The 12,502-nt window shown below is 42.3% G+C and overlaps 1 protein-coding gene across 1 annotated transcript in view; it reads right to left on the bottom strand.

Moving 5' to 3' along the window:
- The window catches only part of SIAH3 (siah E3 ubiquitin protein ligase family member 3), a 72,631-nt gene extending 66,072 nt beyond the window's left edge, over positions 1-6,559 (bottom strand). Inside the window, exon 1 of the mRNA XM_003804204.6 lies at positions 6,120-6,559. Within this exon, the coding sequence (XP_003804252.1) occupies positions 6,120-6,254 (135 nt within the window). The 5' untranslated portion in view covers positions 6,255-6,559. The remainder of the gene's footprint in view (positions 1-6,119) is intronic.
- Between the last annotated feature and the right edge of the window lie 5,943 nt (positions 6,560-12,502).

The following is a 12,502-nucleotide window of genomic DNA, read 5'->3' as shown; positions in this document are numbered from 1 at the left end:
GGCGGTTTGGGTGACTGCATATGCAATGGTGATTCGCTGGTTTTTGAGCTGTCCATCAAAAGATTTAAGTTGTCCATCACAGTGTTTCAGATGGCCACAGTTATAAAGCTGGGTGCACACAATTAGTAATCATAGTAATATGCGTTTATACATTTCCCTTTTGATCTATTTCTTTGTGAATATAGTTTGTCTGCTTATAACTTATCCCCATGCTACAGTTGTTAGTATATCTGAGTGTTTATGCTTGCAAAAATATGTATGTTACTATTGCCTCTTTTATTGTGTTAAGTGGCCTGTAAAACACTCTGTTGTGTTTTGTATGTTTCTCTTAAAAATGTAAATAAAGGTCTTAAAATTTTTAAATTTTTTTCCATAATTATATTTTTGGGACTTTCATCTTTCCCAATTTCAACATTCAGGATTGTGTCTTTCAAAATTATGGCCCAAACTCATAGAAGGGATGAGGGAGTAAGGAAGGATGATGACTTAGAAGCTCTAATTTGTGAAGAAAATATGGCTGTGGTAAAGGGGAGATGGTAGGGTGTGTGGTACAGCCCAGGGTGTCATGCTGCTGGCCCCAGGAGGAGAGATAGGGTACAGGAAGGGGACCCTTGCAAGTTTTCGCTCCCACACCATGTATCTGGAGGAAGGGACATTAACTTAGCATAATTTGAAGGCAACCTGGGGCAGTGTAGGAATATAGATGTTAGAAGACCTAACTTCTTTTTTTTTTTTTTTTTTTTTGAGACGCAGTTTCGCTCTTGTTGCCCAGGCTGGAGTACAGTGGTGTGATCTCAGCTCACTGCAATGTCTGCCTCCCGGGTTCAAGCAATTCTTCTGCCTCAGCCTCCTGAGTAGCTGGGACTACAGGTGCCCGCCACCATGCCCAGCTAATTTTCGTAGTTTTAGTAGAGTGTGGGTTTTACCATGTTGGCCAGGCTGGTCTCAAACTCCTGACCTAAGGTGATCCACCTGCCTCGGCCTCACAAAGTGCTGGGATTACAGGCGTGAGCCACCGCACCTGACCTAGAAGACCTAACTTCTAGTCTCAATTTTGTCAGTAAGGTCTCCATTCTTTGGGTTGATTCCTTCCACAGGACATTTCTTGTCTAACCAGGTCACTGTTTCCCTTTGGAGGAAACAGAGCTAGTTGGGTGAAGATGACTTTGCTAAGGGTAAAATACCCCCACAGACAGTTAATTTTTTTTCTTGTTGTTAATTGCTAGGAAAATAATCCATCTTACCCAGGGAAGCCATCCAAATAATTCAGAACTCTCTGCGGATTTCAAAGAAAGCTTTCCATATCTATTTTCTAATTTTCCCAAATAGTCCCTGCAGGTTGAGGGATCACAGTGAAGAGAATTCCACTAAATTTGCTTCGGGGCTGCTGGATAAAGGCAGTACAGAGGTAATCGGCTCACCTCATCATAGCCGCCAGCTTCAGCCTCCCCAGCAACTCAATCACCGGCACAGGGCTAACCAAATTACTGCTCCAGGCTCTGGGCCTCCCCATTATGTGACTCAGGAGCCTCATTTGCAATCACCATTAACCAGAAAAGCCGCACGAATGCTCTGAGCCCACAGAGTGGAGTGTCATACAATATTCACAGAACCCATGGGCTGGAAGAGGCTGCAAAGCCTTTAGAATAACGCTCGCACAGTGACCACCACCAGCTTGGGGTCCCCTTCCTTACCCTTTATCCAGCCCCTCTGGCAAAGTGGCTCCAGACTGGACAGAGAAACAAGACAGTGAAATGCCCAGAGGACTGGGAATGGGACTGTCAGAGGTGACTGTGTGGAGAGGAACTGAGTAACCCACATACCAGCTATTAAACAGTCTTGTTGGAAGCCTTTAACTGCTGTAAAGTAGGTATTCACGCAGAACACTCCAAAGGCCACCTCTAAATCTCTAGACAATGCTCAGGTCTTTACCTCTCATTGAGCCACCTGCTGTGCTGTGTGAAACAGAGTTAGCAAACCCCGGGGCAGCACGGGATTTCCAAAGATTATCCCATAAATGGCAAAGGTGGGCACACATTTCACATCTCTCCTTTCCTGGTCCCTGCCTCCTCCTCTTCCTTACAGCTCCCACCCTCCCCACTGCCACTCAATACACATTTATCCACACAAGTTGGTCTTAGAATGGAAGGCACGTGGATGCATCAACAAATGGTACTGAAGTGCCCCAGCTTTAGATTTCATATCTGTCGGGCACTTAAAGCCACGATTGTCCCATATGCCCCTCCCACTCCATGTGTTCGTGTGTGTGTGTGTGTGTGTGCACGTGTGTGTTTCTGTTGCACCTCAAGGTTAATGGGGTTGTCTGGGGTGGTGCAGGCACAGGGTGGAGGTATCAGAGAGGGCCTCATGGAAGTTTGCCAGAAAGCATTTTGCTATTCTTCTTTCAGAAACTTGTTTATCAAACGCTGTGGTTAAGAGGAGGAAGTCACTCAGCCAGCCTCAGCCTAGCTACTGCCTGCTTGGGAAGTGCTGATGACTGACCCCAGACAGACCCCTAGCACTACAGAGCCTTCTCTGGAAAAACCTGGGCACAGGGACTGACCGCTCCTCCCCTCAAAGGGCACCTCTGCAGATGGGGCAAAAGAAGGCAGGGCTGCCCAGGGCAGGGCGCTGTAGAAGCAGCTGGCGCCAATGGGAGTGGAGCCCGGAGAGAAAGGCTTTCTTGGTTTAGAAACAAGCAAAGGACAGGAGGGAGAGAGGAGTGCTGAATCAGGACCAGGAGCAGGCGCCCTCATGAGCGCCAGCCTGAAGTCTGCTCGTCACATTTCAATAACCTCTGTGAATGAGGAAGCAGAGGGCAGCTGGCCAAGAGAGCTGGCTCCTTGACGGTCACTTTTCATGGGGTGGAAAGAAGTGGGGGCACCATTTGGAACCCTAATCTGTGCAAGTGGTCCTCAGAGACAGAGACAGGCAGAGACTGAGGGAAATGGTCTTGTTTGCACTCCACTGCCTGGCACTCACTGAAAGCTGAGGTCTGTTATGTTCAAGGCTGGCTACTCTAAATGTCCCTTTTAATTAGGGTGAGCTTCAGGGGTGTAATGGCTTTAACCAGAGGATCTGATGTCCCCAGGAAGGCTCTGCCTTCCATTTAGAAGGAAAGGCATCAGCTTGCTCGAAGGAATCCCAGGTTACTGAGTAATCACCATAATAAGATTGAGAATGAAGGTGACCTATAGAAGCATGGTAAATACACAATTTTCTTTGCTTGGTAAGTGAATTTTGATTATAACTCAGCACTTGCCCCAGTTTCTAAAATGCTGTTGGTTCGAATTCTCAGGAAAGCCCAGGAAAGGATAAAACACATAAATGCTTCCACAAGGAAAAACACAAGCTTCCCAGCCCTCTTTGTAGCTACACGCAACCCAGAAAATTGAAAGCAAGGTTGCAGTCTCTCTGTCCTTGGTCACCATTTCATATACTGGCCTGTCATACAAAATGTGGGGAAGCACGGCAGATCAATAGCTATTCTGGGTTAATACTGCCATAGGTTTTATTTTTTTCCTTTAACAAAAGAAGGACTTTCCTCCTCATTACATAGATCACAGCTTATTACGTCCAAAGCGTATTTCCGTGGTCTGTTTATGGAAATCAGCGTTTAGAAGGAGAATTTTTTTGAGGTTACATGTGCTTTTTATACAAGCAATGGGGCAGTGACACTCCTATGGAGTTAGTCCTTTTAAAGCTCTGCAAATGGCTATTAGCCCTTAGGTTTGAGAAGGGAGTGAAACTTACCTGATGGGCCACCTGGACCCTCCAGGTCTCTCCCTACCTGGCGCCCTCTCCAAATCCTGTGTGCCTAATCCTGAGGGGGCGTTAGCAGCACTCAACTTGCTTTGTTTATCTGGGGTGATGTTCCTCTGAGCAAAATCCGTAAGTGTTTTTTTTGTGTGGGAAATGAAAAGCCAAATAAGAGTGTAAGTGAAAAAGTGAGCTATGTCCTCTCAAAGCGTACGTCATCCATTTTTATGTTGCTGATTATACAATTTCTAAATTGCCTGAAGGTGTTAAGTGACAACTTTTGAATTTGCTATTGGAACTCTACAAATTATATATACAATAACATACATTATTTTTAGAGGAGAGTTATGAAACACCTCTGATACCTCTTTTCAGTCTCAAAAGCTGAGGCGGAGAAAGCGCAGATGTTCATCAGCCCATTTAAAAGGTGAGGAAGGGAAGTCTCAAAGAGGTGGAGGAGGAGTTCAAGTTCACACAGCTGGCCAGAGATGACTCAAGGCCTCCAACCCTGACTCTGAACTCCTGGGTCAGGGCAGCAAGACGACTTGTCAAAATCCAGGCAGACATCATTGAGAAATATACACAAGTGGTTTCCCCTCACTCCACACAGAGACCTTAACACCTCTCTATTCTCCATCATCAGCTGCAGTCAATGAACCATATAAATGCAAACTTCAGAAATGCTAAAGTCTCATAAGCAATTTTTAAAGGTATTAAAATACAAAACAGAAGTAAACAAAATTTCTTGCCCCAGGGAACTAACTAATCCAAAGTGAAAAAATAATGGAAGTTTGAATGCAGTCTCAAAAGTGGCCATAAAATGGAATTCAGAATTTTATTTTAATGTGTATACTACATACTTGCTTTGCCAAGGATGACTGGTAGTAAATTCTCATTTATAAAACTAAGCTATAAAATAAAAAAAGAAATAGTGGAATGAGAGGCAAGAGCGCGCAAGCAAGAGCAGGTGTGAACGGTTGCATGCGATGGCATTCGTCACAGCTGGGGTATCAGAGAGAGTCAGATCCTAGGTCAGATGCACCATAGGGGTCCCAGGATAGTCCATCGCCCCTCCCCCAGGACTGGCCTTGGCATGTAACCCCAGCAGCTCCAGGCAGCTGTCTTTCGGCGGAACTTCTAGGAGTGGGGGCACCCATCAGCGCTAACCTGCGGGGCTCCAGCTGAGGACAGTCTGGCCGTGGGAGTTTATAAAGTAATGGACAACAGGCAATGCTCTTCCTGCCCAACAGCAGTGGTCAGAGGGACAGATCTATCCTCACAGAGACTGTCAGGCACTGTCGCTACAGACACGGCCCCTCCCCCGGCACTCAGTCCTGCCTGCCTTACACAGGAGGACAGGAAAGGAACTTCCAATGAGTCCATCTTTTATGTTAGGAGAGAGGCAAGGTGCTGAGTTTCCCATCCGGGGAGTTCAGCTGCACCCTCTCCCCAGCCCCCACCTCCCTGACTTCCCCTCCTCCCTACTACCCCTAACCAGTGGCCCATCATTCCTTTCCCAGTCAGTCTTGGCTGTGATGTTAAGCGGCTCTGCTGGACCCCATATTTTGTCTGGTCTCTAAAAGGGCACTGACCTGAGGGTACAAATGCAGAGGCCCCGGGGCAGCTAGGCAGCCGCGAGCAACCCAGCACCCAGCTGCCTAGGGTGCTCCAGGCAGCGGCGGCAGCAGCTCGGAGCTGGTGTCATTATTACACAAGCCAGGCAAATCCTGCTCCAGTACACAGAGCGCATCTAACCAGCAGGAAGGAAATAAGCCAAAATCCTCCCGACACCACACAAACACACACACACACACACACACACACACACACGAGTCTGAGGACAAGGACAAACACTTTGCAGAAAGAACCCTCCCCCCACCCCACCAACGTCCAAGTCCCTGTTTCAGGATTCCTCACCCCCCAGTAGCTTCTAAAATCCTCGTGTTTGACCACCTCTCCCAACACATGGGACAGAGAGAATTTGGCTAACTTCAAATCCTGTCTCCTGAGCACTTGCCCACAAATAGTAGGGGGAGTGATGGGGACGCCCCCCTGTTCCCTCCACCACCCTCACTTCTGCCCCCCACGCCACTCTCAGGTTGACAGCGTCGGGGAAAGACATCAGACCATCAATCCAGTTTTTCCTGCCAGCTGGGGAAACAACACTCGGTCACTAACAGCACCCAGTCACCTAGACAGCGAGAGTGAGCCGAGGCAAACACGCCGGGTTCCAGACACCGTCCCAGCCCCCGCGACCCGGGTTTGCAAAGGGCTGCACACGTTCGCCGGAGGGTCGCTGCCGCCTCCGAGAAAGGACTTGAACCTGAGCCCGCTGAAGGTAAAATGACACAGAGACTCACCTTTAGGTTGTGTGTGGGGTTGACGACACAGACAAGTTGCCCGGCAGCGGAGAAAACCCGTTTAGCCTTGTAGTGCTGAAACCGGAGATGAATGAGATCTAATACAGCCCCAAAGCACTGGGTAAAGAAAAGCATCACAACTTTTGGGGGGTTGTTGGTCCGGGAAGGCAGCGGAGGAAGCTGTGAGTCCTTGGGCCCTGGAAGGAGCGCAGCCTCTGAGACACTCCGCTCCAGCCCGGCTTAGCGCGCCTTCATATTCATCATCAAAATAAGACGGTTAGAATCTTGCAGCAGTGAGGCGGCCAATCAAAAGGACAGAAATGTTATCCTTGAGGTGCAGAGACAGCCAATAACAAATGCCTTCCCTACCGAAACTCCCTGATGAATTGAGCCTGGCGGAGAATGTATTATTGAACATTACCATAGATCAGCACATTGCGTTTATCTTGTGATTACAGCCAACCATACCTAATGCTGGGGAGATAGGCTGACAAAATTGATTGTTTAATGTGTCTCCATTTATTAATTGACTTAATTTAACACGAGAGCCTTTCTTAATGCCCTGGCAAGAACGTAAAGCGTTTAAGCCGCCAAATAGTACAACACCCCGCTCCAAAGTAGGCAGATGGATAACGCAGATCGTGGCTCGACTCACCAGAGCTGCTTGGGAGAAAATAAAATATTACTAGACTCTGATTCCAGATAAGGACTTGGCAGCAGCAAAAATGTGTATCTTTCAATCTTGCGTTCTGATTTTCTGCAATTTGGATTACAGCCCCTTGATAAATCTTACTCTCCACTCTTTATCAAAGAAAAGAATCCCTGACAAATGCATTTGGAGTTGAGGGGTAGAGGGAAGCACATACATATATATTACTATATATATATATATATATATATATATATATATTCTTTTTTTCAAAATACTGTGATTACTGAAGTCTGAAAGTATTAAAGGATAAAAATGCAGAGTATGCTTCAAAAAATAATGAAATCCCTGATGCATGAATGCACACACACAGAAAAACCTACACTGAGAGGAAAGAGGCTTGTAAATCAGCAAAATAATTATAGATGCCGAGAACCTTTGCTTGTCATTCATTTGCATATTGGTGGGCAGCAAATTGCTAATTAACCACTAGATTGTTGGAGACATTAAAATAGAGATTAAGGATGCACATACCACATCATTTACTTGCTTCTGCAAATGCTAGCAGCACATTTCTGTGCTGGCACAGGCAGAGGGCATTCCAGTCCTCAGACTGCAAACCTGTCCTTGCTCCCCAGAACAGGGCTGGTGGGTGGGCGGGAGGCCGCTGGTTCTTGAAGAAAGATTCCTAAACAGTACTTGAAGGGTTTTGGGTTTTTCGGGACTAGCTCTGATGGTTTAATCTTTGCAGCTGAAGCAGGGGAGTTCAGTGTATTGTGTTTTCCCTCTTCCCTGGTTTCTCTCTTGAGAAGTCAGGCCAGATCCAGTGCTGCCTGGAGCAGGATCAGCCCCCACTGTGAATTGTACCCTGTGAGTGTGAGCCCCCTCCCGCATGGCTCTTGTTCTGCTCTGGCTACAATGCTTGGGTTGTAATGTATGCAAAACATATGCACACGTGGAACACCTAGTTCTGTGACCTGGTCAGGCAGTTAAACTAACAACAGAATAACATACGGGATAAAAATAATGCACAAGTTTATTGATGCCAGGACAGAGCCCAGGCTGTTCATTTTAACTTGCATTTAAAACCAAACCAATGTTTTAAGAGACAAGCTGAACACCAATTAAACATGGAAACTTTGCACTTTTAAAATAACGACACTGGCACCAAACTAGAAGATGACAACATTTGAACTGATTAGAACCTCATCAATGTGATATTTTTATAGGACATGAGTCCCTGGAGCCACTTGTTACATGGCATATAATAAAGGTTGCTGGCCCACAAAACCAGAATCTGCTTTCTAAAGTTTGAATTGTCCAGAAAATAAGCTTACAGCAGTTCATTGGGAAAACATTTAATGTCCTTTCATTGGCTTACTTGTTTTAAAAACTAAAAGTGTGCAGATACTCTTATAGATTCCTTAAAGATATATTCGTAATTTAGAAAGGTTCAAATTATTTTTACATCTTTGGCTCTAGTGGAACGATTGTGTTGATTTTTTGTTCTGTTTTGTTTCATTTTTCTTTACTTTTTAAAGATGTATTGTTTCCGTCATCCTGCTAGAAGTAAGTTCCATGAGAATGGGGATTTCTGCTGGTTTTTTTTTTTTTTTTGAAAAGGTATTTTTAAAATAAAATGATTGTACACAAAATGAGGATGCCATCAAATAGGTCAAAGATCTATAACTTTGTGTTGATAATCTCATGCTTGTGCTTAAGATATAAAAATCAATGCTCCTTTAATTTTATCTTGATTTTTAAGAAATTAAAGACCTAATGTTTTTAGAGTAGTTTTAGGTTCACAGCAAAATTGAGAGAAAAGTACAGAAATATCTCATTTTGCCCCTACCCCCACACCTGCACCACCTCCCCTATTATCAACACCCCCACTATAGGGGTGCATTTGTTACAATTAATGAACCCACATTGACACATCACCATCATCCAGAGTTCATAGTTTATACTAGGGTTCACTCTTGGTGTTGTACATTCTACGGGTTTGAACAAATGTCAAATGACCCAAATCCATTGTTAGAGTAACATACAGAGTATTTTTACTGCTCTAAATATCCTCTGTGCTCTGCTTATTCATCTCATCCCACCAACCTCCCCCAGCTCTTGGCAACCACTGATTTTTATGCTGTCTATGCCATAGTTTTGCCTTTTTCAAAATGTCACGTAATTGGAGCCATATAGTATGTAGTCTTTTTGAATTGGCTTCTTTCACTTAGTAACATGCATTTAATATCCATGTCTATTCATGACTTGATAGCTCATATGTTTTTAACACTGAATAGTATCCCATTGGGTGACCACAGTTTATTTATCTGTTCATCTATGGAAGGATATCTTGGTTACTTTCAAGTTAATTTTTGTGAATTGTGTAAGATCTGTGTCTAGATTCCTTTTTAAAATCTGCATACAGATGGTCCAGTTTCAGCACCATTTGTTGAAAAATTGTTAGATTTACAACTATGTCTTCTTGGGTGCTAATGTAAATAGTATTGTGTTTTTAATTTCAAATTCTACTTGGTCATTGTTTACTTACAGGAAATCAATTGACTTTTTTGTGTTAACCTTGTATTCTACACCTTTGCTATGATCATTTATTAGTTTGAAGTATTTTTGTTGATTCTTCTGAATTTTCTACATAATCATGTCATCTGTAAACAAAGGTAGTTTTATTTCTTTTTTCTCAATCTGTATATCTTTTATTTCCTTTTCTTGTCTTATTGCATTAGCTAGAACTTCCAGTGCAATATTGAAAAGAAATGGTGAGAGAGGACATCCTTGCCTTGTTCCTGATCTTAGTGGGAAAGCTTCTATTTTCTCACCATTAAATATGATGTTGGCTGTAGGTTTATTGTAGTTATTATTTATCAAGTTGAAGAAATTCCCTTCTACTCCTACTTTACTGAGAGTTTTTATTATGAATGGGTGTTGGATTTTGTCAAATGCTTTTTCTACATCTTTTAATATGATCAGGTGATTTTATTTCCTTAGCCTGTTGATGTAATTAATTACATTAATTGACTTTTAAATGTTGAACCAGCCTTGTGTACCTGGAGCAAACCCATTAGTATATAGCTTTTTTCCTTTACTATAACCTCAGCCAGTTATCTCAACCTCACCAAGGCTCAATTCCCACAACTATGACATGGGAATAATAGACAATTATTTCTATTATAATAGAAATAAACTTTTTATAAGTGCAATATACTTAGAAGGGTAAATGTTCCTGATATTACCCAGAGACCAGGACTGGGAAGGTGAAGCCTGAAGGGCTGCAGAGTGCCGATCCATATCAGCCATGAGACTAGCAGCACACACCTGCTACTACAGATTCTTTCCCTGGCTTCAGACTTGAGACCTAGCTCTAACTCTATACCCAAAAACTGGCTTCTGTCACTCTATTTTACAATATGAAGTATATCAATCTGTTCCTAGAGACAATCTTAAAAATAATCATTCGATGGGCAATGTTTGGAACTTACCCTAATAATAAATGTTGATGATTAATGTCCCAAAATAGGGTGACACAAACCAGCCTTGAGGTGGAGATTTGGAGCTATGTTCACTTCTTATTACCTAGTTGGCTCCTTTGCAAGAGACAAACCAATCCCCTCATGTTACCCATGAAGCCTAGAACATCCCCTTCTTTTTTATGGCAACCAAATTTACATATTATCTGTACTAGAAAGTGTCTGGGATTAAAAATCAGACAAATCTGGATTCAAACCCTGAATTGTTAGTTACTGTTATTTTGGGCAAATTACTTAACCTCATTTATGCTTAGTTTTGTTGTCTGTAAAATAAGCTATTAGTTTCATTAAAGCATAGTTTAAAAGATTAAATAAGTAACTAGAGATAAAATGACCAGCCAAATGCCTAGTTTTTGTGATAAATGTAGCAATGAGAAGCTATCATCATCATCATCATCATTACCTTCTTCTTATCAAAAACATATTTGTGTAAATAACACAAAGTACCAGTGAGGTTGTGGAACACCAAAACTCTCATATATCGTTAGAAGCCACTTTGGAAAACCATTAGGTATCATCTACTAACACTAAACATGTATATATTCTATGACCCAGAAATTCTACTCCCCATACACAAACAACAGAGATGTGAGCATGTCCTCACCAAAAGATATGCACTAGGATTTTCATAGCAACATATTCATAAGAGCTAAAAACTGGAAATAACCTGAATGTCTATCAGCAATAACATGAATACATTACATTATTTTCCCTCTGTTAAATACTACATAGAAATGAAAAAGAATGAACTATTGTTACCTGCAACAATGCAATAACACAAATGGATCTCACAGATATAAGTTTCAGGTAGAAAAGCCAGATGCAAAAGAATATGTATGTGTGATTCCATTTATGGGAAGTTCAAGGACAAAGTGATCTATAGTGTGAGAAATCAGGAGACTGGTAACCTAGGCAAGGAGGGATAGCTGAAGGGCAGGTGAAGTGGGCTTGTAGAAAGATGGCACAATTCTGTCTTGATCTGTGTTCTAGTTTCATTAATGTTATGGATTGAATTGTTTCTCCCCAAAAATTCTTGCTGAAGCCCTAACCCCCAGCACCTCAGAATGTGACTTTATATGAAAATAAAGTCTTTACAGAGATCATCAAATTGAGATGAGGTCATTAGGGTGGGACAAAATCCAATATGACTGGTGTCTTTATAAAAAGGAAAAATGTGGGCAGAGGCATATAAGGGCATATAAGAGAGCACGGCCTGTGAACATGAAGGCACAGATTGGGGCAACACATCCACAAGCCAAAGAAGGCCAGCGATGACCAGCAAACGACTATCAGGTGGGAGAGAGGCATGAAAAGGACCCTTGCAACCCTCAGAAGAAACTAACCTTCCTGACAGCTTGATCTTGGACTTCTGGCCTCCAGAACCGTGAAACAATAAATTTCTGTTACCCAAGCCCCACAGTTTGTGGCACTTTGTTATGGAAGCCTTAGCAAACTGATACAATGAGTATGTCCATTTCATGGAAATTCATCAGGCTGTGAACGTATGATCAGTGCACTTTTCTGTACATAAGATCTACGCCCTCAATAACACTAAAATAACCTGTGAATGAGCAAATAATTGAATTTTGAAATAGTGAAGTACTTCATAAAGATTTTTAAAAATCTATTGAAGTAATCACAAAGGGAAATACTTGATTACATAAAATATTAAACTCTGTATGTCAAAATAATGTCTAACAAACAAAATGGAAAAGTAAACAAAATATTGAGGATATAGCTGCAGCTAGTATGAGAAATGATTTACATTTCTAATGAAGAACTCTTGTACATGCATTTTAAAGAACTAAAATCATATAGAAAAAATAGACAAAGAATATAAACAGAGTACACAGAAGAAGTAATAAAAAGATGAGTAAGTAGGGAGTGATGAGGTCAACAAGATGGTAAAATAGGGGGTCCCCACCCTCCATCCCCCACCAACTGAACCACCGTCCACAGAAAAAAATAGCTTTAGGAGAGCTCCAGAATCCAGCTGTACACATTAAATATGTACAGATTTTTGTATCTCAATCATACCTTAGTAAAGTGGTCTTAAAAATAAAAATTAATATGAAAATAAAAAAGTTCACCCGAACAAGAAATCAAAGAAATGAAAATTAAAACAAAATAACATTCTTTTACCTTTTAAATCAGCACTTTATATTTTTACTATTACTAAATATTATGTA

The sequence above is a fragment of the Pan paniscus genome, chromosome 14, assembly GCF_029289425.2.
Source record: "Pan paniscus chromosome 14, NHGRI_mPanPan1-v2.0_pri, whole genome shotgun sequence".
NCBI lineage: Eukaryota > Metazoa > Chordata > Mammalia > Primates > Hominidae > Pan > Pan paniscus.
Note: the sequence above shows the minus strand (reverse complement) of the source record. Positions and strands in the feature narration are given on the sequence as shown.